The 27,679-nt window shown below is 34.7% G+C and overlaps 1 protein-coding gene and 1 pseudogene across 1 annotated transcript; one reads left to right on the top strand and one right to left on the bottom strand.

Moving 5' to 3' along the window:
* Positions 1-1,908: 1,908 nt before the first annotated feature.
* Positions 1,909-4,343, bottom strand: LOC143571457 (zinc finger BED domain-containing protein RICESLEEPER 2-like; annotated as a pseudogene).
* A 7,205-nt stretch (positions 4,344-11,548) lies between these two features.
* On the top strand, positions 11,549-22,912 carry LOC143571458 (golgin candidate 2-like). The gene is made up of 10 exons (XM_077056875.1): positions 11,549-11,602; positions 11,695-11,777; positions 11,881-12,505; positions 18,717-18,827; positions 19,170-19,229; positions 19,498-19,555; positions 19,858-19,898; positions 19,973-20,065; positions 22,549-22,722; positions 22,829-22,912. Exons 1-10 carry the CDS (start codon positions 11,549-11,551, stop codon positions 22,910-22,912), a joined length of 1,383 nt encoding a protein of 460 aa, XP_076912990.1.
* Positions 22,913-27,679: the final 4,767 nt, after the last annotated feature.

The raw sequence follows: 27,679 nt of genomic DNA, 5'->3' as shown, positions 1-27,679 counted from the left end.
ATCGGTTTAGGTTTACGTTGATTTGAACGATTAGTTACCAGTTGCTATAATAATTGATCATAGGGTTGTTTGATTAGGTTGAATACGACAAAGCATATAATTGCCCTTAACTGAGTCACACTGGCAGGGACTGTTTGATAACCAGTGTCGTGTGTAAAGCCACTATTGTTGCCTAAGGTTTTGTCTAGTTGATCAGTCTGTAGTTAACCGTTAATGATTAATCTGATAGGTTGCATGAGATTACTGTAAGTTACCTACTTGAAGTCCCGGGTGTGATTTGCTTTGTTAATTGATTGAAACTCGTTTACTTGTTTGTTTGCTTAATTCTCTAAATTCAACTTAATTGCTTGTGTGATCAGCACTAAAAACCAGTCACTTCATAATTAGAAATCTGTTACACGAATACATTGACCACATACTCCTGGTGGATACGATACCTTACTTATCCTATCTATATAGTTTAACTAGGTTTTTGATTGACTTAAACGACGGTCATCAGGTTCTGACCTAAGTAATTATGGTATTATTATTATATGTTTGGACCATAGTCAGGGGTATAGCCCAAACCTTGATCATAATTATGTTTACATAAGCTTTGAACATACAAAGGATTATAATAGTGTTTCTTTACAACTAAGAAACATCAGTTTTACATTCATAAGGAAATATAGTTTCTTTACGATTAAGAAACATAGCATTCAGTTAAAACATTGTTTCTTCATGTATAAGAAACATAGGATTTTACATGCATAGAAGTCAATGAATGTTTCTTCTTGAAGAAGAAACTGATTATAGATGTTTCTTCATGAAGAAGAAACTCATCATATGATTTGGTAAATAAACAGAAAGACTACGGGTCTAAATATTTCATTCAAACAAATGATCAATCAAGGTTTAAAGCTATTTAAACCAGACTAAAGGTCTATAGCCGGATCAAGAGACGATCCAGATATTTATATACCTATTTTATTATAGGTCAATCAATCATTCACAGTCAAGGTTTCAAACGAGATCACCATATCATTCAGAACAGTCAATCACAGGTGAATACGTTAACCTTTTTAATCAGTCAAAACATATTATACTCAATGAGACGAACGGGTGTTTGTCGTAGCGAATCAATCAATGTCTACATGAGATAATGCAATCTCTAAAACTTTATAATACAAAATAGAAAATAAAGTCAACTCAGACCGAATACACATGTGTCTGGATCCAAACATAACCGTTCAGCCTAATCATTCTAAGGCTACGTGGCCGCGGGCTAATGGTCATAACTAGTCTCCCGGAAAAGGGCTACGTGGCTCGGGAACAATTGTGTGTGTAGGGCAGTGGTACATAGACCAGAAGTAGAAATGCTTCTGCTGAGCTTGTTGAGAAAACTATATTTGTATTATAATGTCATTCAAAATGTTTTATTGAGTCATACATTTTCACCAGCATATAGCTGACGTATTCCCCACATTTCAGGGATACAGATTAGTACAGGTAGCAAGACATTCATGGAGTTAGATGCTCACAAGGTAATGATGGCTCAGTTTTTAATAATTAAAATATTAAAAACGGTATTTCAACAAGCTTTATAAATCAAACACCGGATATTTATTATCCGAGAAGTTTTCAAATAAATTAATATTCTATTCAACCAAAGTCTTCCGCTAAAATAACCCGCAACTCTGATGTATTTACAAAACAGGTACCAACTATTGGTCATACGCCTAAGCCCTAAGCTGGGGTGTGACATCTTTCTTCTCAAATCTTCAATTCCAAGCAATCAAACCTACACACAAAATAAGTATAGTCAATTAGTCATATTAATCATGGACAATTGGACATATTCATATAGTTTTTTCAAGTAACATTATTAGAAAGTTTTAGCGTGAGGTATCTTAGGATTGTTCATTGTTTTTAGCGAGCAACACTACTTGAAGCTTTTGGAGTTGGTACCTTAGGATTGTTTACCGAGTTTGAAGCATTTGATTCACAACTAATGTCAAGCGACATTATATCTTCAGTGGGCTCTTCCACACTATCTTTGTTAGAACCTACAAAGTACAAACAAACATATACATTATAAAATTAATATAATATCATGTATAAAACTTATAAAAATCAAGCAAAGATGGACATTACAAAATTCTCCATGTAACCAATCTTTTATGCATATTAGAGCCTCAACGGTAGCTTTACTAAGTGAACTTCGATGTTCGGTAATCACTCTTCCACTTGCACTAAATGTCAACTCCGATGCCATAGAAGATACCGGAATAGTCAAAAAGTCTCGTGCCATCCTCTCTAGTATGGAATATCTAAACTCATTGGCTTTTCAAAAAGCCAACACATCAAGTGGTAAGTTCCTATCAACTCTTGACTCCTCTAAGTACAATTGCAGTTCTGACTTTTGGTTAGTTGTAAAATATTTACTTTGAAATTTATCAAAATCCTAAAACATATTAATAAGAAAATTATTTAGTTAATAATTAAATGGTAATATACATAAAACAAATAAATGAAAAAACATAAAATTACCTTAAGTCTTGAACTCGCACCACATGTTGAAACACCACTTGTGTCCTTAACACCTTTGCTACCATCTGAGGTAGGTGTTGACTCATCTCTTGTATCCTCACCCTCATTTAACAAGGCAATGGCGTATTCATGAAAAAGTAGAATGCAATAACTGATCAACATGTGTATATTCACTACTTCCCTCTCCATAAACTTTTGAATAACTCCAATCGATAAAATGCAACTTGTATCTAGGATCCAACACCACATCCACGGCTAATGTAAAACTAAAATCTGACCAATATTTTCTGAAACTTCCCCATCATCAAGTTTGTCATATTCTTTATATACTCATCTTCAGAATTCATCCCATCATACAAAGTCAAATAAGCCAAAAAAACATGTGGATAGTACAAGTTTGCAGTCGGATATTTGGTACCCGAAAAAACATTTGTCACGTCATAAAATACTTCAAGAAATGAACATATCTTTTGAATCCTATCCCACTCTGATGCAACTGGATGTTCCTTATAATTAGAATCACTCAATTCTAAATGGCTAAATGCACGTCGATAATAATGAGCACCATCAAGCATTAAATATGTGGAATTCCACCTTGTAACAACATCTTGCCTTAACCCCTTTTGTTTTTTAATTGAACACAATTCAACACATTCCAAAAACTTTTCCTTCCTTTGTTGTGAACCTTTCACATACTTGATACTCTTTCTTACTTTGTAAACACAATCATCAATTTCCTTTAACGCATCTTGCACAATCAAGTTCAAATATGAGCACAACATCTCAAGTGAAAAAAACACCCTTAGAAACAAGTGGTGCTTTTGTATTCAACTCTTCTCTTAGAAACCTAATGAAAGCATCATTAGAAGATGCATTATCCAACGTCACACGAAATATTTTTCTTCTATACCCCCACTCTACTAGAATAGAAAACACCTTTTCACATATGTCAACACCAGTATGAGGTGGTGGCATGAAAGAAAACGATAAAACTCTCTTTTGCAAAACCCAATGTTTATCAATATAATGAACTGTAATTTCTAAATACCCATCAGTAGTAATAGAAGTCCATAAATCTCGAAGCATAATCTCCCAGGTGATTCCATAAGAATAACTTTCATCTTTTCTTTTTCTCTCTTAAACTTTTGCACTAAATCAGACTTAACGGTATTTCTAGAGGGAATATTCACATCGGGTTGCAAATACTCAAACAAATCTCTAAAAGCCTTATACTCAAAAAATGACAAAGGTAATTCATGCATCACAATAGCATCTATAATCATCTCACGAAACGTATTGTTAGAAAAAGAAGAAGACCTTAACTTCATGTCATTATTTAGAAGCATTTGACCAACATCTTTATAACTAGAACCATAGCAGCTTTTTATGTGTTTCGTATGATTACCCGTACCTTGACCCCTATCATATATCATGATATGATGGCATTTCTTGCACTCGGTTGGAGTCCTTTTTCCTATTTTTGCTTAGTGTGTTTAATGAAGTAACGCCACACAAGAGATCTCTCTTTTCTTGTTTATGTTTTCTCTTTGACCCTGATTTGCTATCGTTTATATCTTCTTCATCCACCAAGTGAACCTCATCATCCATATCCATATCCATCGAGAAGTCATCTTCTAAATCAATCTGGATAGAATCACTCTCCGTCTAGAATGATTAAAGAAAAAAAATACATAAAGTTACACAAAAATAAAACCAAACTTGAACCAAAATAAGTATAGTTGAATCAAAAAACATATCGTTGTTTTGGCTTTCTTATCCTTCGCTTTTTCCACCTTCTTTTGTGGGTTACTCATAATTACCTAAATAGTAAATACTAACAAATGTGAGAAATCAATAATTCAAAACCAAATAAGTGAAATAATTAAACTAAAACAGCAAGATGGATTTTATAATTCAAAACCAAATAAGCGAAATAATTAAACTAAAACAGCCTTAAAGATGGATTTTATATTTTTACCCAACCTGACAAACCCTTTGGTACAAAACAATAATATGAATTAATGACCGACTAAAGATGGATTTAACAATAACTTACCAAGAATGAATGATGAACGGAACTGGAGGCGACGGGTGATGGCCTGCTGAAGAATTTTGTGTGAATTGGAGGCGACGGGTGAACAGAACTGAAGAATGAACGATGAATCAATTTAGTAATAGCCTGAATGAATAATGAACGGAACAAAACACATACATAAATATTATTGGCTTTTTGATCAAAGAAAGTCTCAAAAGAAGTAAAGCTTGACTTGTAAACAATAAAACAACTTTCAGTTTCACTCTTCCAATCAACAGCAGCTCACCGGCGTTCAAATGACCGGCTGTGACGTATGGACAGTTAGTATGGACGGAGAGAGTATGGACGGCTGGACGCGACGGGTGGAGGCTGGAGAGAGTATGGCGGCGACGGGTTATGGCCTGTGTGAGAGGGACGACCGACGACGGATTTTGGTGATGGCAAGATTGAGAGGGTTAGGATAAAGAGTGTGTGTGTGACGGCTGTAACTTGTAAGGAAGAATTAGGGTTAGGGATATTTTAATATGAGTTATAACTATATATATTATATATTTATTTATTTAATTTTAAAAATAAACAGGTACTAACAGGTAAACAAGTATTATACCTGTTTAGACACGAAAATTAACAGGTAATTTCGTGTCTACCTGTTTAGTACACGAAACCTGTTAATGTCTTACCTGTTACCTGTTAAAGTCGTGTAGGTACGTGTCGTGTGTTTGTGTCTCATGTATAAATTGCCAGCCCTAATTCTCAACCCATCCCCTAAATTAATATGAGAAGAGTTTGTAAATTACAGGGTGAGATTTTTAATGATTGTGAGTGTAAATTATAGAGTGGAGAGAAAAAATAGTGTTTTGTTTTTTTGTTTTTGTTTTTTTTTTTGTAAATTTAAAGAAACTTTGTTTGTCTATATTTATTTTATAATATTTGTTGAATTAGTTGTAAGTAAAAATAAATTTATTAACAAATATTATATAACTAGGCTATTGACCCGTGTACGAAACGGGTGGAAATTTATAAATCAAGTAAAAACCGCAGTTAATATAAAATTATAAAATAGGTTGTCATATAGTTGGGATGGGTACATGATATTTAGTTGTTAATAATATCGGTAAAAAAAATTGATTATCAAACATAACTTTCAACGAAATTAACATCCTTTATACAATTATTCGATAGATAATCCAAAGTTCAAAATGAAAAAATTCACTAACTACTAAATAGTTCCTTATAAACCACATATGTAGTTTTGTTTGTAACTTTACCGTCTTTATCTAATATAAGCATTTTAACACCGTCTCTACTCTTCACTCGTGAAATTCCCTATGCAATTGCTTCTTTGGTATTTATCGTGACAACTATTAAATATAAAAACAGAAGAATGGCTATAAAAATATTTGGTATAACCTATGAAATAAAGTGTGAATACATGTACTTTATCCAAAAATTAAATGAATAGAAAAAAGTAACATGTGTTATTTGAGTTTGTACATATAGAACCTTGTTTAGTAGTTGGCGGTTCATTTTCTTCTCCAACGTCTAATCGATTAACATTAAATGATGTGATTGGACAAGCAACTGCATAGTTAATTGTTATTAGAATAAAATAAGCAAAAAGTTTATTAAACTTAACATATTTCAAAAATAAATTATTGTCTATACTAACGTATGTTAGATTTTGTAAAATATTAAAAAAATGGTTATGTAATATGTTAATGTAATTATAAAGGTATTTGGTTGTTAAAAAGGAAACATATAAAAATAAAACGGAAATATACAAAATAACAATCTTAATTATTATCATTCCAATTTGTAATCATTTCGACATAATTTTTTGTTGTTAATAAAAGTATACGTTTTTAACATAGTAATATGTTAAACTGAGTATCTACATTTTTGGGTATATGTTCAATTTTGTAAAATATATAGCGCCTAGCAAAAAAATATATTTACTTAAAGTTAACATTTATAGTATATCTCATAACTTGGTGTAAATATTATAATTGAATCCAACAAAATAATAAATAAAATATAAATATATGAAAACGTATTAATGAATAGTCATTTTAAAATATTACCGTTGGATATGATACTCAATGGTTCTCTTTCCGTTGACTATGCACGCTTTCAAAACATAAAAAATATAATATAACATTTAGAGAGTAAAAAAATATATTAAAATGACTAACCATTTATATTATTTCTCTTATTGGAAGAGGAGGACTCAAAAACACTACATTTCATGGATCTTGAAGACATCTAAAATAAAATATAATAAGGCTTTCATACCAACAAATAGGAAACACTAAACACGTTGACAATAAAAACGTATATAGGATGACGCATGATTATATTTATTTAACAAAGGATTTAACTTCAAAAATAAATAAACACACATACCTTTGTCTACCACAAAAATATAATATTGGTTAACTTAAAACGTCATGAAGAACTTCAAAATCTTGCATCTCAAACTTCATAAGCAACCAAGTATGAATATTGACATATTGTGTTTTAATATATAGTGTGTCAAATGCAACTCAAGAAAATGTATTGAATATATAGTGTTTAAGTTTACTTATGTTAGGGGAAGACTAAGCTATTTATTTACCAAAAATTATGTCTTTCTTGTACAAAAACTATATGGAATAAGTTAAGGTGTGATTTGTTTTACCAAATTAACATAATATTAAAGTGATTTTAAGTGATTAAAAAATCACAAATTAAACATCGATTGAGTCGTATTGCCATAATTTGAAAGTCAAATCTAACTTTTTTAGTTTTGTACACTTTCAAAAATGGAAAAATGAAATGACTTTAATTTCGAAGGGACTCTAATGTAGAATTAATATATCTATATGTATTCTAACTTTAATTTAGACACGTTAATTAACCGTTACGTAAATTAACGTTTTATAGGTTAACAGAATATGGTTCAACAACTTTATTAAACATTTACACATATAAAATAAACATCTAATAAGTAATCAATAATTTAGACCCGTTAACAAAATCCACTCTTTGATTTATTAAATGGTTGAGTGAGTTAATATTATTTAAAATTTGACCAAAATGATAAATACAAATCTACATTTAATGATAAATTTAAATATTTCCAATGAATCCATATTCTTAAAACATGAATGGTAAACGAGTTCGGGGGGTATAGGATGGATGCATTGAATGGTTTTTTTAAAAAATATTTTGTTTTAGAATTATTTTATTGTGAAGAAAAATAGAGAAGTTGTTGATATAAGTGGAATGAATTGAAAATGACCAATAGGAATATGTCATGTGGACCTAATCTCAATTTTTTTAATAGTATAGGTAGATTACGATGAATTAATGAATAAAAAATATGTTGTTAAATAATATTAACCTCTTAATAGTCATATTATGAAACACCAAAATTAGTTTATTTGAATTGGTTTTTATATGAACTTTACTAAATTGTGACATTTTAATGGAATGTGGTTGTATTTATTAACAATGGAAATAAGTCTATTAGTATAATTGGATACGTATTTTGTGCGTTATTTTTATATAGGCAATACCCAGTTGACTAACGAATTCAAAAATTGAATATATTAAGTATTTGAATATTTAAAGTTGTTTGAACTTTTTAAAACAGAAATATGTTTATTTCTCTCTAATTCCATACAATGCTTGTGCCTTAATTTTTGATACATAGTAATCAATGTGGTTGACTAAAGACACCATGAGTTACTATTTCATTGAATATCACAACCATTAACATTAATATATGAATTGAATTATTTACATTTAAATAATATTGTTTACTTTTGAATAATTTAATTACCAAGAAAATTTAAGAAGACTTAGTATGTATGAAAACTATAGTGATTAGCCAGTAGATAAATGTCATTTGTTTAAAAAGCATATTGCTTTAATAGTATATTTAGATAAATTGACCATTTAATTATAGCAAAATTTATTCTTTCATAAAAAAAAAGGTTGATCGTTTTATAATAGGTGATGTGGTGGAAACAGTCAATTAAATATTAACTAAACTAAACAAGTAATAAAAACTAGACTTAAGACTCAACTACACAAAACACCAGCAAGTGAACCGATCAATTGTACTAAAGCTAAGTAAGTCCGGAATATCGAACCCACAGGACTCTATAAATTACGTTAATTAGCTAATTAGACTCGACTTACGACACGACTATTTATTATTAATGTTTAAAGGGGGTTTTTAAAACTAATATTAAACTAAGAAATTAAATAAACAAGTAAACGATAAATAAGCAATTAAACACAAGATCGAAACCAATCAGAGAAGGAATCTACCTAGGTAAGAATCCCATGCATCAACAATCATCAAGCAATGGACAAATAACATGATTATGGAAACTGATTTCTAAACGTATTCATCTAACAAACCCTAAAGGACCCTTGACTGAATCAAACGACATCCCAAAGAATGATTATTAGATTATTAAGCAATCAGTTATATTGATTTCCTCACGGTTATCAAATAGGGTTAATTAATAGTATCTTAGGCAAGCAATCTCACGAAACACTAAACCCTAGATAACTTGATAGACTTAACATGACATCATGAACATGGATCAACACAATAAGCAATAATATTGTCACTACTATCCTAGCATGCAATTGACCAAGACACATGAACAACTCCTCACCTCACAGCTATTGGAATTTAGCAGTACATTCAAAACCCTAACCAACTATCAACTAGCTTCTATGATCTAATGGGCCCATTCAATCACAATAATCAAAACACCAAGTAATGATTAAACATAAACCCTAAATCTAAAGAACACAATCAAGAGATATAAGATCTATGTGAAGCCATGATTAATAATCAATCAAGATAACAAACATTCATATGCATCATGAAAGCAAAATCAAGTCTTTACTATTAATATAACGACACCATAATCAAACAATTGTCCAAAGCAAGAATCAAGTCTCAAACATGTTCATCAAACCTAGGTAGACATGAAGTCTAGCCTAGAATCATTATTGAAAACAATGCTAAACAAGTATTAAAAACAAAGAGGAAATACATGATAAATAATGAACAAGGAACAAAAATTAGAGCGATAAAACCCTTTGCGATTGATCCTTGAACACCCGGATGAAAGCTTGATGATCCTCCTTGATTCCTAACCTCAAAACCTTCACAAAACCTTGGAAAATCGGCTCCAAGAATGCTTAACTCGGCTAGGTTTGCAAGAGATGTTTATATAAGCGAGTAACGGGCTTGGACTTGCAAATATGGCTGACCAGAAGGCCTAGGCGCCCCGCGAAGGCATATTGCCTTCTGCCTTAGCGCGGCGCGGCTTGCTTTTTTAGGAGATCCGGATTTTTTTATTATTTCTTGATTATTCTTGTTAAATCTTGATAATATTCATTCTTGAACTCCAAGTAACGAAAAGAATCTTCTAGAACTTGCTTCCCTTTCTTCTTCAAGCCACCATATATATGAAAACATAACAAAACATTAGTGAAGCAATCACGTAACCGTTTGACGAACAAAACGAACATAAGCTCCGCATGAAATGATAGAAAGAATTAAGTTTAATCATGCAAGATACCAAAAGAGTTAAAACACGATAAATATATAAAATTGACTCAAAACCTTAAATAATAAAAGATAAACCAAACTCGAACTTAAACGAACTTAAAACATTAAATAAACATAACTTTACAAGGGATTCAAGATGTATAAATAGACGTATATCAATAGGCAAAGCTCCATGTATTTTTAAAAATAAGTTGACCATTATTTATAGCCGAAAATTAAGATTTTATTTAAAATAAGTTTGCCATTCAGTTATAGCAAAAAAATATACGTATTTGATAGACCTGTTTTAAAATTTAAGCCAAAAAAAAATCAAAAACCTTTATTTAGACGATTCCTAAAATAAAGTTATATATAATAATTATAAACGAATAATTGAAAATAACGTTTTTAAATTAAAAAGACTGCTTAATCAATTGATATTCAAATGTAGTTGACATAGAATTGATTTTATTTGTTATTACTAATTATAATTATTAATAAATAATAATTAGTACGTGCTAATAATGGTATTTACAACTTTGTGTAAATAAATAGTTTGCATCATATTTTGATGTAAATTGTTAATTAAATTGTAACAAATTAATAAAATCATATTATACTTGTAACTGATAAATTGATGTGCTCAAAATCCAATCATTGTTATATTCACGTACACATGCATGTGTACACATATATAGTTTGTAATTGGTAAGACGAAAAACAATAATGTTTTTCATTTTATATAATAATTAAGTAATATCAAACAGTACATAACATACACTAAATTGAATACCAAAAATATTTCAACAAACAATTTATAGGCATCAAAGCTAGAAATGCATTTTAATAATATATAAGATCTTTTTGAATTTGTTAGTTATTGGCATCAAAATTAGAAACACGTGAAAGGATAAACTTTATGCAAAATATAACGTTTTTATAAATATATCATTTGTAAAGGAAATTGGTCTGAGATTTAAGTCATATTAAAGGAAGGTTGAAAAGTTGTTATATTTTTAAATAGATATAATTTTTTTTTTTAAAATGTTAAACCTATATTTTAATACATTGATATTTTAAAGCAAAACATTTCACGTAATAACTTACTAATTAATGATAGGTAGATATCATAATCATTAACATTAATATATGAATTAAATAGAGTGTTAATAAAATAATATTATTTATTTTAAAATTATTTAATTACCAAGAAATTCAAGAAGACTTAGTATATATAAAAATATATTGATATACCAATAATAACATGACATTTGTACAAGTATAGGTAGATTCATTAATGAGAAATGCAGTTTTTGTAATATCTCTTCCTCTCACTCCACCGGCCGACCAGATAATTTATAATTGTAATGATAATGATAATTTTCCATTGTTGATCTGATCTGGGGTGAGATTCAACAATAATAATGTCCGGCTGGATCTCTTCGAAACTCAAAGTCGCCGAGACTCTTCTTCAGCAGGCAAGACTGAATCATTCATTCATTTCATTCTCTCTCTGTCTGTCTATGCAAATAATACAAATTTATTTAACCTAATCAATTTGTTGGTTCAGATTGACCCGCCGAATCCCTTGGCAAAAACGAGTCATCGCCATCGCCATCCGCCGATGATGATTTCAATCACGCTGCTGCTGCTGCAAATCCACTCAATTGAAACACCAGCAGCTCAAGACCAAGAAACCACCGCACACAGAAGATTATGTTGCTAAAAATGTCCTTACTCCCCATACTATTATTAGTAATGTAAACCCTAGCTCTACTTTAACTACTGATGCTGATTGGACTCAACTGCTTAGTGCACCTACTAACCCCATAAATAGGCTCTCCGCCAAGAGACAGCTGCCCAATTTCTTAGCTAAACCGATTGTCAATAATAAGAGATCCGATGATAAAGTAGTGACTACTGATGTTGTTGGAGTGCGAGGTGTTGCTGTGGAAAGTGTGACTAGTGAAATGGAAGTGAAGGATGCAACTGATAGATACAGGCGTCCAATGCCATCGGCTGATCGTCCTGATTTGAATCAAGTGAAGAATGACCAACCTATGTCCGATACCACTGTGCTGCCAGCGATGCCTAGTTCGTCTAACAAGACGGAATCCCTGTCCGCAAGTGATGGTGAGATGAACTTGGAGTCGGATTCGGATTCAAGTTCTGATTCTGATTCTGATTCTGAGAGTGAGCGTGAGCGTGAGCGTGGACGGGAAGAGAGGAGGAAGAGGAGGGAGAAACTTCTTGCTGAGAAAGCTGCTGCTAAAGCCATTGAAGCCATTAAAGATCGGGAAAATATTGTTGCGAGGTTGGAAGGGGAGAAACAAAGCTTAGAGAAAATTATTGATGAAAGGGCTAAACAACAAGCACATGAGGTAGTTTTCTGTTTATTATGTTATATATTTGTGTCTCTGCACTTATTCATGATTTTGTGTATTGCTTGATTCACATGTATATGGTTGCAAGCAGATAAATTTTTAGTTCTAGATAAACTAAGAAATAGTTTTGTCTCTGTCCTTATGAAGAAAGAGTAAAACTTAAATACAGGAATTACGATATGTCAATAGTTCAAAGTGTGAATCTTTTACGGCCTGTCATCTAATGCAAATTTATTATTATGGGATAATTGCATATCCTCTTGTAAACTTCACTAACTGCGCATATACCCAACCCAAAACAAAATGCATATAACCCTTTCTTTAAATTTTACATAACGACGAAAATACCCTCTCAAATCTAATAAAATGCTTTCAAAAATACCCTACCAATCAAAAATACACATTATGCTCATGACTGTCTAAAGACAACGCCCTGCTTGCGGTGCGCACATATAATGTATATATGTGTGAACCCTTGGGTGGGCAAAAGTAAAATTGCACTAATTTTGACGTTATTTTACTAATCACGTGAAAATAACGTTAAAAGTGGCGGAAGGTTAATCAGGCATCATGTGGTGGCGTTGATAGCCGAAAGACAAGGGCACATGCACCAATCAGCCAGTGTCCCGATGATTGAGTGTTATGTGTCTTATGTCCAAGGCTTGATTCAAAACTACTATCGAGCCGGGGGTCTCACCGGAAGCAGCCTCTCTATCCCTATGGGATAGAGGTAAGGCTGTCTACATCTTACCCTCCTCAGACCCTACCATAGCATTGCTATTGGTGGGATATACTGAGTACGATGATGATGATGATGATGATGACTGTCTAAAGACACTCAGCTGATAAAAAAATGGCCAGCCTTGATATACATCAGGTTTGGTTTGTAAAATGAGTTAATTAGATCGAATGTTTACCTGCATACGTACGTACCTGAAGACCCACACCATGATCCGAACCATCAACTAATGGAGCCACATTTTAATATTTACTTTTAATTTTTGCAATCTTATTTCTACGTTTAATTTAATGTATTTTATAATTTCTTTTAATTGGTAAGTAGTGCTATTAGTTAGTTACTCATGTTTAGAAGCAGTTCCTATTTTATTAATTTTTCTCCTATGTAAGTGTTCGTATTCAATGAAGAAGGCAGTTCATGTTTAATTAAAATATTGTGTGTTAATTTTATCTCAATGGATTTTGAGTAAAGTTGATTCTCCAATGCTAGTTCAAGTGTGGCAACTTGAATGGTGATCTTTGGAATCTAATCACAAGTTTAGGTGGTGATTTATGTATCCTAAACGCGTGTTAGACGCCCTTCGGTTTTGTTCGGTGGTGTGTTTGTATCCGAAAACGATCCGTGGTTCTATCCGTTTTATTTATCATTTCAAATTTCTATTCGTTACCGGTGATTTTGCTATCATTTGGTATCAGAGCCGAAGCGATCCGTTTCGACTCTTTCCATCTTGTTTCATCCCAATTCGCTATTCTACAATATGTCAAAAAAAAGCAAAAAAAAAAAAAAAATCCCTACATATCGGTTTATATGGATGCAAGGAAGAACAACCAACACGATTTGTGGACCAGAGTTGATGCCCTAGTTCGAGAAAACCAAGAGTGGAAACAACAATTGGAGTGTATGGAAGACCAGTTAAAGGTACTCAAACGTAAAATTCTCTGGAATGAACATGCTGAGTTCCGAGCGGAGAAGCCGAGAAGAAAACTTCCTAAATATGTCTTTACTTAACTGTAGATGTTAAAGGGGAAAGCCGCACAGGCACATAGAGGTTATTATTCTCATCTTCTGGCTAATGAAACTACCGAGAACTATTCCAAAGCAAAACCAAAGGAATATGAGGAACCAATTTCAGATTCCGATGAGGTTGTCATCACCGATGATGAAGGTGACTTTCCAAATGAAGACATGGCACCTAACGAAGACACGGCGAGTCAGGTTGATTCGGATGAGAGACCTCAATATGATGAAGACAATATTAGTCCCGATGAAGATGACTGCTTGTTTGTGAAACGAGTTCTTAGCGGACTCCCATCAAAGTGGAAAACCTTCAATACGAGACCGATTTTTGTACCCTCGTTGGATCAGAATCACGTGGGTCAAGGGATAGCAACGAGTTATTACCAGCTGGGCTCAATGAAAGGAAAGAAACCATTCCCACAAATCCGCACGTAATAATCGATTGTGGATGGAAAGGTGTTATTACAAGTTTGAGTTACGAAAGGAATTTTGGTCTAAATTTGGGTCAACAAGATAAGGCCTCATTGGTTCCATGTAAGCAGTTAATTAAATTGGTGACGAAGACGGAGAGAAAGATTGCTATCATTTGGTAACGGATAATAATATGATACTAACAAAGAAAGTCGACTACTAACGGACATGGTTTAAAAAGGCTTTCTGAGGCGCGCCTCGAGGCTTACGCCTCAGCAGCCTCGGTGGAAAAACGCATAAAAGGCTTAGCCTCAATAGGGTTTACTAAAACCTACGCCTCGACCTTGTGAGGCGCTCCGAGGCGGTTTGAGGCGGTGAGGCTTCGAGGCGAGGCGTTGAGGCTTAAGCCTCACTAGAAGTTGTGAAATACGGAAATATGCCAAAAATGATTTATTTTCTGGACATTTTATTTACCCATTTAGTGCTTAGTAGACTTAATTAGTGGGCCAGCCCAACATTTACTGTTAGTGTACTTAAAAAACATCATCGCTTAACTGTGTAATGGTTAGTGTTTAATTGGTGTGCCTCCTTTCACAACACCAAGCAACAACAACAACAAAAAACTACTTTATGATGTTTGTTTTCTATTAAATTAGTGGTTGAACTATTTTATGATGTTTGTTTTATTACTAAATAAGGTTTTATAATATTCATAATGTTTATTTTATGTAAAAGTACGATTTTTATAAATTATATATATAGTTTTAATACTTTTTAATAATGTTTTGAGGCTTACGCCTCGGTCCGCCTCGAGGCTTATGCCTCGAGAGTCTGACGGAAAACGCCTCAAGGCTCGTTTCCGCCTTTTTAAACCTTGCTAACGGATACTCGTGATACATAAATTCACCACACGAGGATTCGATAGGGCAAATCTAGTCAACCCTAAGGATACAGAAACACCACCTTAGGTCTGAGTAGAGTCCAAAGATCACCACACAAGGAGCCAACTTGTGCTAGCAATGGTCTTTACTGGTCACTCACGAAGGAAAGAACCGAGTAGAAGAAAATTATAACATAAATCACCACCTCTCATTCATTGATAATTGAGTACATAAAGAAACCAGAAAATAGATAATCGGCCCATGATCCTACATAACGGGGAAAATAAAACTGCTTACTACCTAAGAAGCTTAAAGTACAAGTAGATAAATCTAGGTAATTAAAATGCAAAGAAACACATGTAAAATAAATAGCTGGTTGTGGAGAACGTGGGTGAAACTTGACCCATCACCCATTTTCATGTGTTGGAGACCAGCTCCGGGTTAGACCCGACCCGTCTCCTACGGCTAGTAGTCATTTGCTGAATTGGGATCCATCATCCTCTCAATCTTTGAAGAAGTTTGTCCTCAAACTTGATGAGTCAGTATCAATCTCATATAGAGGGGACCTGCCAAACTGAAACAAAGAGAGAGCTCGCTGATCACGACCATTGGGTGATAGGGGTAGCAAGGTAATTTTTCTGCCCTCTTTGGTAAGAGAGTATGTATTCTGGTGTCCGTCATGCATGACGCGCCTGTCAAATAACCAAGGTCGACCCAATAAAATGTGACACGCGTCCATGGGTAACATATCACACCAAATTTCATCTTTGTATTTTTGCCCAATAGTGAATGATAACAGAACTTGTTTGGCAACTCGAATACCTTTTCCATGATGGGTATCATAAGGTGAAGGATGATGTGCAGTAGGTTTAGCTTCATGACCATGGACTGAGATGCCACATTAGTGCAGCTACCACTATTAATAACCAATGAACACACTTTATTCTCTACAGTGCAACAGGTCCTAAACATTAACTCTCGTATGTTATCACCTTGAACTGCAGCCCCGCTTAACACCCGTTGCACCATCAAATTCTCACCTTCATTAGGGCCCACTACCACCTCTTCAACTGTTGATTGAGGAGTTGATTCTTCGTCATACTTAGGTCCGGTTTCAGCCTCAAATTCTGCTAAAGTAATAACCCGTTTGTTAGGGCACTCAGATGCTAAGTGGCCTAATCCTTGACATCTAAAACAACGCCGAGGTACTTTGGAATGTGGATTAGGTGCCTCCGGTGTTATGGCTTTCGTAGCAGCAGGTTTGGGTGCGGGTATGGTAGTAGTAGTAGCACGATCCACTTCAGCCTTTCCTCTCATCTCTTGTTGGTCAACTTTATGAGACAGCATTGTCAATTCTGCCAAAGAAGAGTAGGGTTGCAGCTCTATAACATGTGCGATTCTGGGTTCAAGACCTCCTAAATACCTTACAAGAGTTTGTGGATCATCTTCATTTAACCCACACATCATGATGAGATACTCAAAGTCTTGAGAATACTTTTGGGCTGGCCGTGATCCCTATTTCAGAGAATGAAGCCTGGAGAAGTTGTCTTGCACGTAATAAGCAGGTAAAAACTTTTGCTTCAGTAGCTTCTTCATTTTGGACCAAGTTCTCACCTTTTCTTTACCCAATCGCTCCCTTTTAACACATTCTCCCATCACGTAGAAGCATATTTTCGCAGCTTTAGGGCTACGAGCTTGACCTTCTTGTCTTCGGTTGTTTGTTGTAGTCAAAGACCCGTTCTACGGTACGCATCCACTCAATAAAAGTATCCGGATCAAGCTTCCCGTCATACTCGGGTATGTCAACTTTGATGTCGTTGTTGTAATTGGTGTCTCGGTGTTGACGACCATAGGGATTGTAGTCAGTGTCACCATCTTCATCTTCTGGTCGGTAACGAGCGGGTGTTCGATCCCGAGGCCGACCCCGCTGTTGTCGCATAGCGGCAGTTAGTTCACGAAACTGGTCTTGTAACTCCCGTAATTGATCTTCCACAGTTCTTTCGTAGGCCATGATTGTAGGTAACAACGAACTGAAATTAGAGTTGTAGTTGATAGGAATAATGGAATCGAGCTAGGCTCTGATACTAGATGATAGCAATCAGCCCAGTAACGGATAATAATGTGATACTAACAAAGAAAGTCGACTACTAACGGATACTCGTGATACATAAATTCACCACACGAGGATTCGATAGAGCAAATCTAGTCAACCCTAAGGATACAGAAACACCACCTTAGGTCTGAGTAGAGTCCAAAGATCACCACACAAGGAGCCAACTTGTGCTAGCAATGGTCTTTACTGGTCACTCACGAAGGAAAGAACCGAGTAGAAGAAAATTAAACATAAATCACCACCTCTCATTCATTGATAATTGAGTACATAAAGAAGCCAGAAAATAGATAACCGGCCCATGATCCTAAATAACAGGGAAAATAAAACTGCTTACTACCTAAGAAGCTTAAAGTACAAGTAGATAAATCTCGGTAATTAAAATGCAAAGAAACACATGTAAAATAAATAGCTGGTGGTGGAGAACGTGGGTGAAACTTCCCATCACCCATTTTCATGTGTTGGAGACCAGCTCCGGGTTAGACCCGACCCGTCTCCTACGGCTAGTAGTCATTTGCTGAATTGGGGTCCATCAAGCCTGTTCGTACAAGTTGGCAATTCTAGGTTTGATTTTGATACGAGTTCGATTATAACTGGTTAATAGTGCATAAACAAATGTTATCATACTGTTGTAGTAAATCTGTTATCTGTTCATTCTCTTGATAAAAGTTGGAGAATTAAACTCAAACAAGCATATACATTACAAGTGCCACTGACTAATATGAACCATATTTGTTAAGCCAAGTTTATATAATAAGATAAACTTGGTAAATTGTTCATATGCTCTCTGCCCTTATGAAGAAAGAGTAAAACTTAAATAAAGATGCTAGGATAAATTAGCATATGCTTATAAAAGTACAATAGTACAGTTTCGAACTAAATACATGTTATCTTTTTGATAAATTACTGATGGTAATATGTATGTTTCCGTTTGTTATGCTTAAAAAAGTTAGGGTCTTATTGGTTATATTTTTTTGGGAGGGTAAATTTTGTTTTTGAGGGATTGTGTTGGCTTGTTACTAGTAAATTTTCATCTCTGTTATGCTTCAGGCTTCGCAACTGCAAATGACAATGATGGAGACTATGGAAGCTGTTGATTTAGAGAAGCAAAAACATAATAATACAAGAATGGAAGCACTAATGAAGTTGGCTAAACTTGAGGTAATTTTGTATTGATAAACATCAGCAGTGTTTTTAATCATAAAGGATAAGCTTTTTAATCATAAAGGATGTTTTCTGGCTTAACTGGGTTAGGGCCAAAGGACAAAACATGATACGGTTATTAATCATAAAGGATGTTTTCTGACATTTTTTTCGCTAAAGGACATCCACTGAAAAATCATGTAAACATAAAGGACAAGTTTTGCCATTTTGTCTTCATAAAATATGTCAAAAAAAAGTGAAACGCAGTGTTTTCTATATCCTTTTTGTAGTAGTTTCATGTTTGCCAGATTGGACATACTTAAATGCAGAATGTTTATGAAATTGTTTGCCATTTTGTAGACTACAAACGCGGAGCTTGCAAAGTCACTTGCTGCAGCACAATGGAGTCTAGAAGAAGAGGTATGCCCATTTCAGTTTAGATAAGACTAGCAAACAATTCAAAATCAAATCTATTGCCCAAGTTAGTGCCTAATGTTTAGAATCTATATCATCTAGCAAATATTAAATAAATGTTATATGGGCCATATCTTGGAATATTGACCTTTAGAAAGCCTTCATACCATCCTCGTCATCATCATTGTTATGTCTCTCTCTCTTTCTGTGTGTCTGTCGTCTCTCTTTATGGTTAATTTTTTTTCTCTCTGTGACACATTATGTACTCAATTAGGTTAAGCGGGTAGCAGACCTTCATAGACAGATTGAGTTAAAGGAAGGTAGTCGTGAAGGTACACATTTTAAGCTTCCTTATCATTAAAGTTTTCTTTACATACTTTAAAACCACCACACTATGTATGCTGTGCTTATATAGTTATGTATTACTACTAATATATCATTTAGCCTGTTTGCCTCTTCTAACCTAACACTAATAAAGTGGGTTAGGTTTCTCAGTAATAGTAGCCAGGATGCTATTGTTTGAGTGAGCAATCATCAATGTACAAATGTTTTGACTCGTTTCTAATCGAATGAGCATGGCAAATATGAATGAATTTAAGTGATTAATTCTATGTAAATTCAACTTTTCATGTAGAGCTAACCTCAAAGAAGAAAAGTGACCAGAGTGGAAATAAAGTAAGTTTTTTTTGGAAGTATAAAATCTCATGCATAATTAGCTGCTAGTATTCAAAGTTTCAAACTTGATGTAGCTGACAGCTTCAAGAGGAGTTGAATTTAAGCATGAAATAATGGAGGCCGAGCATACTTTCGTGACAGATAAAGTTGGAAAACTGCAAGAAAAGGTGACGTGTAATTAAATAAGATCTTACACAAATTTGTGAAATAGTTATTTGAATATGCTTACATAAAAGTTAAGGCCCTAGCTTTGTTGTGTCTGTAGATTGTAGACATAGTTATCACATGCGATAAGCGCTCGAAAGCGTTGAGGCTTCGCCTAGCGCCCAGAATAAAAGTGCAAAAAAAGCGCCCGATTTTAGAAAGAATGCGCACATTAAAAATACAAAATTTGAACTGAAGTAGAATATCTTCATAGGAAAACAAAGATTCATTCTTGAAATAGTTCATAGTATTTAGTCATGTTTATCAGGCATCATTCTTGAAATATCTTTAAGGTTAATCAGGCATCATGTGGTGGCGTTGATAGCCGAAAGACAAGGGCACATGCACCGATCAGCCGGTGTCCTGATGATTGAGTGCTATGTGCCTTATGTCCAAGGCTTGATGCAAAACTACTATCGAGCCGGGGGTCTCACCGGAAGCAGCGAGGTAAGGCTGTCTACATCTTACCCTCCTCAGACCCTACCATAGCATTGCTATTGGTGGGATATACTGAGTACGATGATGATGATGATGATGATTTAGTCATGTTTATTATAATTTGATATATAGAATAATAATAGTTATATAAATATATATTAAAATTTAATATATACTTATATAACTATTATTATTTTATATATCAAGTTATGATAAACATGACTAAATACTAAACAACATATATTGTGTTATTTATAAAAAAAATAAATAATAATATAGGAAAAAAGAATTAAAACGTATATAAATTAAAGACAAAATGACAAAACTCGTCCTTTATATTTACATGATTTTTCAGTGGATGTCCTTTAGCGAAAAAATGCCAGAAAACATCCTTTATGATTAAAAACCTTATCACGTTTTGTCCTTTGGCCCTAAACCAGTTAAGTTTGTTCGCTAAATGCCTTGCACACGAGGATAGATTTGTAAATTCACCCATTAAATAATAAATAATAAACTAGTGGAGCCCTTAAATAGTGGGAGTTTTAGTTTTTACTTGAGAATAGGAAGAGGTGGGTTAAATGCCATTTAATAAATAATATGCTTGCCATTTGAGAACAAGAACATGTTGGCGCGTTTAATATCGATGCATTGATTCATTGAAATCGCATTTAATGAGCTTCGCACAATAAATGCGCTTAAGCGCCTTAAGCGGCCGATTTGATAACTATGTCTGTAGGTAATCTGAATGGTAAAACGAGCAGAGCCTGAGCTTGACTAGGCTCAAGCTCAGCTCGTTTTGACCCACAAGAGCTCGAGCTCAGCATGTTGCGAGCTCTTTTTCTAAAGCCTGAGGTCTGCTCGTGAATTGTTTTTCAAGATCGAGTTCTGCTTGTTTATTAATTTACTAGACGAGTGCCCGCGCGATGCAGCGGGTCTTTGAACGCGGACTCTATTAATCACGTAACAATTATGAGTGTTCATGGTTCGGTTTAAACCTTTAAACTGGTCATCGGCTTGGTTTCACGGCTGGGTTGTTTACTTTCAGTCGTTTTTTTACTTCCTTTATCCTTTCAAGTATCATATTTTGACTTAGTTGGAATTGATGATACAGTTATATTAATAATCATTTTAAGCAACTTTTATTATCAAAGCTTAAACTCTTAAACCAGACCGTTAATAACAGTTTGGTGTCAATTTTTAATGGTTTAGTTTTCGTTTAAAAACAATCAAAACCGGCATTGAACATCCATAAGTAACATATTATCTTTTTTTCAATTGAAAAAAATTATAATAATATTATATACAAATTAAAGAGAATAAAATACTCGTTTTTATGGGGCAACATTTTTACAAAAATATTAACGTATGAAAAACTTATTGTCGTTTAAAAATCGTGGGTGAGAAGTTGGTTTAAAGTTGAAACTAAAAACATGATATGGTTAAAGATGAGGGGGCAAACTTGTAAGTTGAGTGAATTGTGTTTAAAAGACAAGTTTACCCTTAATTACACATGTACTTCATGCTTTAAGTGTTGTAAATTACTTAAAAATGAATGTCTTAATTTACCCTTCTTTGGTGTATTATATATAGTATAGATTAGTTAATTTATATACATATCAACTTATTTTCATATGCTTTGAGAAAAACGTTAAACGAGCCTAAGCTAGGCTCAAGCTCATGTAAAGTAAATGAGCTAAAAGAGTTAAAAAATTCAAAAATACACAAGGCTCGACAAGCCTACACAATTTTCCTAAACAAGGCTCGAGCTCGGGCTCGATAACTAAACAACCTTCGGGCTCGGCTCGAGTCTTTTATTGATCTGATCTCGAGTAGCTCGAGTGTGGCGTGGCGCCTCGGCTTGTTTGCATTCCTACTGTTAATAATCTGTATGATTTGGTATTCAATAATAATATTAGCAGCTTCTTTTGACTAAGATATGCTTTAATAATAGTATGTGTGTGTATGGTATGGTATGTGAATTTGAGGAAGATGCATTTATGGTACACAGGCGAAGACACTTGAAACGGCCATACAAGAAACCCGAAAGGAGATTGAAAATCCAAGTGAAGTAGAGGTTGAACTAAAGCGCAGGCTTAGCCAGCTCACCGATCATTTGATTCAGAAACAAGCGCAGGTTGAGGCCTTATCATCAGAGAAAGCCATGCTAATGTTCAGAATCGAGGTACATAATGATCATTATTCCAACTGTCGCTTAACATGGTAATATGATATTATATAACATGGCTTATTTGATTTGATTTGATTTGATTTGATTTGATTTGAAACAGGCAGTTTCAAGGTCATTGGACGAGAGCATGTCAATCAATCAATCAATCATACCCAGTAAAATTCCACCGACAGCAAAGCTATAGGTAGGGTCTGGGGAGGGTGGGATGTAGGCACACCGTATCTCTATCCAAAGGAATAAAGAGGTGGCTTCCAGAGAGACCCTCGGCTCTAAGTACATGTGTATGAGTATGAAGCAAAATAAAGGAAATCAAAGTTTAACAGTTATATAAAAATACTACTAATTATAATAATATTAATAATAAGGTCACAGTTTAACAGCTATATAAAAGCTAATAATAATTATAATTATAATAATAATAATAATAATAATATATGTAAGGGAAATACCATTATGGTATGTGACCTAAATAAGTCAAGTCTAAGCCCTAAGATATTCAATTCTCTCTAAAAATTCTTAACTTTAATTCTACTTCTCCACGAATTCTTATCCTCAACCATGTCCTCGGAGAGGTTTAGGTCTATCAAATCATGCCTAATCCTCTCATCCCAAGTTAATTTCGGTCGTCCTCTACCCCTCCTCCCCTCTATAGTAATGTTTTCTACGGATCTAACAGGATTCGTCGTCTGTCTTCTCTTTACATGTCCAAACCATCTCAATCTCCACTCTCTTATCTTGTCTGCTATGTTCGCCACCCCTAATCTCTCGCGAAACACAACGTTTCTTATTCGGTCTAGCCTTGTGTGCCCACACATCCAACGTAGCATTCTCATTTCTGCTACCTCCATCTTCCGCACTTGTGCATTCTTGATGGCCCAACAATCTGTTCCATATAGCATTGCAGGTCTAACTGCCACTCTATAGAATTTTCCCTTTAGTTTAGTCGGGAAACTCTTGTCGCACAATATACCTGTGGCTGCTTTCCATCTACACCATCCTACCTGAACTCGGTGGGTCACATCACTGTCTAATTCCCCATCGCTCTGTACAAAACATCAAAAGTGAACTAGGTGTGTCACATCATTGGACCTGAACTCGGTGGGTCACATCACTGTCTAATTCCCCATCCTACCTGAACTCGGTGGGTCACATCATTGGACGAGAGCATGAAAACATCAAAAGTGAATGACATAGAATCGGGAGTGTGGTTTCAAGAGAAGGGGGAGCAAAAACATATTATGATTATGGGGTCATTGGTGAGACAGTTGGACTCGATCTTCTGGGCGTTTCTAAGAAGAAATCCAATGGGGAAAGCATGGTGTATAGTTTACCTTGTGTGCCTGCATTTGTGGGTGTTGTATATTTTCAGATCGCACAGTGAAGTCTCCGATTGATCTGGTGCGGTTATATCTTTAGAAAACATAAACAATACTGGAGTTTGATTAGTAGGTAGGTTGGCCTTGTTCCGGTCAAGATGATGAGTCTAATATGTAACCACAGTTCTGTGTTAATGTTAGTCACCTCCTTACAATTACAAACTAGTGCAGTAGCTGATATTTTGGATCAGTTATGTTGTGGCTGCTAAGAAAGTCTAGTGAAATGAAGGTTAGAACATAAAAATGTGAACATATGTAATACCTTTTCTTATTTTAATCAATGTATATCATTTTAAGTGGTGAATACCGATCTTGATCTTGTGTGAAAGATGTTTAAAAACATTTTATATTTGTTTTAAGAGTGCATTACACTTTCCGTTCTGTAACATCCGAGAATTTACAAAATAATAAATAAAAGACACTTAAAGAAACATGGATCTAATCTCCTTACGGGTCCTAGATCTAATGAGTTCACAGGTATGGGTCAAGTACAATACTATCAACGATATGAGTCCAATCTCCCAAAGTCTAATGACAGAAACCTGCAAAACAACCACCATGAGCTCGTTACGGGAAGGACAAGAGGGGGGGGGGGGTCTTCCCGTAACCACCCTCCGGCATGACAATAAGTACAATTCCGATAAAGAGAAAGTACTTAAGTATTTTGAGTAGATAGTCGTGAGTTAATGTGTTACCTCATGGAGATTGTGAAGTATTTATAGCCGAAGGATGTGGGAATATTATTGGCCAAATTGTCCCATTCTAGAATATGCCCTTGTAACCGCCTAAACACGTGTCCTCATGTAATAGGTTGAGCTATACGTCCCATGTGCATGGTTGTAACAACCTGGACACGTGTCCGTATATGATAGGACGAGATAAACCTGGCCATGTGCACGGTTATAACAACCTGGCCAACTGTCCTTCTTCTATTGGATGAAGTGTCACGTGCTTTCCAAAAAATGATATTGGTAAATCTTCTAGAATGAAATTGGGCAACACAGTTATCTTATGACGTTGTCTTCTGGCCATCCTTGCGGGTGCAAACAGTACCCTGCGGATGACTCCTGAGGGCATCTAGATCCCCCCCGCACATAGTCCCTAGGAAGTAATATTGTTCTTCCTTTGTCTTGAGTTACGCGGGTGATTTACATGACCCGCGGGTGATACTTAAGGGTATTTGGGTCTTTTTGGTACCCTACCTCTATAAATCCCCCCAGTCCATTATTTCTTCCGCGTGAAGCTTTTATGCGAGTGAAATTTTGAACTTAAAAATGCTTTGGGGATTTTCTGAATTTTTTGGGCTTGGTGGAGATATTTTAAGTTTTTTGGTGTGGATAACCATGAAGAGGGACGATTTGACAGTTTGCAGGCGCGTGGTCAGATGATGAGACGTTTATGCCGGCTGTTACTGTACCTGACTGTTCACTTTTTCCCCTTTTCAAATTTCCCGCGTGACGTGGCGTCTTCTCGCTGGTTCGTTCATTTCTCTCTCCACTGTCAACCTCCTATCGCATTTATTGCGATGAGTATAAATAAGAGTGTTAGGCATTATGTATAAGTTTTTTCGCCTTTGAACCTTCTTGCTTTTTATATCTTTTTCCTTCAATCACTTATTCAACATTGCTCGTTGTTCGCCTTTTGATGCGTGTATAATGATGCTCTCACAACTAAGCTTTAAATTTATTAAACGAAAATCCTAATGAATCCACACACAACCGGCAAGTGTACCGATCACTAATAGTATAGACCTAAGGAAGTCCGAGTGTCGAACACAAGGACACGTGAAAACGTATTTAAGACTTAACCCTAAATAAGACTCACATAAGAATAATATATTTTAAATGATTTTTAATTATTAACTACCTAACCTAACTTAAATTAACTTAAAAGACTTAAATTAAGAAAACTAGAAGAAACTTTAAGAATAAGATTTATAATTGGAGAACACGTCTACCTAGGTAAGACTCCTATTGAAGGTATAATAAGCTAATGGATTGTAGAATGTCACGACACCGGTATCTAAGGATGACACAACTAAGGTTCACTCAAGAAAGCTTGATCACCTCTCGGTCTCACTAACAAACCCTAACCTACACTTAGATGATTTTAAGAACTAACCGTATAACGAACTGTTAAAGTGCTTTAATGTCGACTCTCCTCTCGGTCTCACCGATACACTACCCTAAAGGAGACGAATACTACTCAACCAAGGATAGAGGAACAATTTAGTTTAACTTAAACTAGGTCAACTAATCGCTCACAAACTCAAACCCGACAAGAACCGAACCCGCTCTCGCGCGATCCTAATCGTAACAAGTAAAAGCTATGAGACGACCCTACTTCCTATCACCTCTCGGTCTCTAAGAAGGTGTCTACCCGCTGATTTTAACTAATTAATATACACACTTAAACCCTACGGTTGTACTTCCCGCAAACAATCTCTAAACACAAAGTAAAGAGTTTAAACAAGCTAAAATCAACTAAAACCGATTCAATCAATCAAAGCAAGAGGTAATTGAGTATTATTAATCAAAACACAGCCACTAAACACAACCTAATTCAATGTTAAACCAAACTTAACATTAACAATTCAAGTCATGATCATCAACAATCCAATTACTTACTAAAACCTAAAATAATCATCTAACCTAGGTAGAACTAACTAGTTTAGCCTAACATGATTTTTGGACAACAGCTAATACTTAAGCTAAACATCATAAACATCTATATGAACATAAGTAAACTCATTAAAAATTCAAGAACAATCAAACACAAGTCAATCTTCAAGTTACTTGCAAAACAATCCAAAGCAAAAGATCAAATCAACTAGTTAGGGTTCTTGAACAAAAACACAAAGTTTATGGATGTATTACTCAATATTATGGCTGATTATGAGTGTATATGGTCCCTAGCTGCTGTCCACAACCGTCCTTAGCCTCCTTCTTCTTCCCTTGGCTCAAGAATTGCAAAAAACGAGTTTTTCCTCTTGAATGGGGGCTTTTAGGGTTATTTTTTTTCCTAGTTGGGTGCTGATTTCGGGATTGATGGCTGGTTAGGGTTCTTCTTCTTCTTGTTTTTTTTTTTAATTATCTTCATATATTAAGCATAAAAGGCTTGGATCTTGTGGGCTTGGGTCGGGCCTTGAGTTGTAGTCTTCAAAGTTGATCAAAAAGGCCCCTAGAGTCTCAAAACTTGACACTTTTCTTCCTTAATAATTAAACTAATAAAGTACTTAAAACATGATAATATGATAAGGAAAGTAAGTGTGTTTTACAACACATCACCTTTTCTTGCCGAAGTTATGGCCGGTGACAAAAAGTTGTCGTCATCGCCAAATATTGATATCGTAGAAGTTAGTTGGAAAAGACCTGATTATGAAAAGGTTATCCATACTTATGGGATTCTGTCGGAATGGGGACTGGAGTTCCCTGCTGCAGGATCTGTTGCCAGCCAACCTCCTACTGGAAAGATGGCAATCTATGCCGACTTCTTTTCTCATGGGAATCTTCGGTTCCCGACAACCAAGTTTCTCATGAACATACTTAGTGCCTATGGGATTCATTTTTCCCAGG

The sequence above is a fragment of the Bidens hawaiensis genome, unplaced genomic scaffold, assembly GCF_021521415.1.
Source record: "Bidens hawaiensis isolate Kalapana, Puna unplaced genomic scaffold, B.hawaiensis_p1.1 tig00025379_1, whole genome shotgun sequence".
NCBI classification, from domain to species: Eukaryota; Viridiplantae; Streptophyta; class Magnoliopsida; order Asterales; family Asteraceae; genus Bidens; species Bidens hawaiensis.
This window is presented reverse-complemented; position numbering and strand designations above follow the sequence as displayed.

What these genes read in the sequence shown, in the direction of transcription:
- LOC143571458 (XM_077056875.1), top strand. Translation starts at nt 11,549, where the DNA reads ATGTCCGGCTGGATCTCTTCGAAACTCAAAGTCGCCGAGACTCTTCTT. An exon ending in CCGAGACTCTTCTTCAGCAG is followed by an intron (nt 11,603 to 11,694) that starts GCAAGACTGAAT and finishes TTGTTGGTTCAG; the next exon opens with ATTGACCCGCCGAATCCCTT. An exon ending in TGAAGTTGGCTAAACTTGAG is followed by an intron (nt 18,828 to 19,169) that starts GTAATTTTGTAT and finishes GCCATTTTGTAG; the next exon opens with ACTACAAACGCGGAGCTTGC.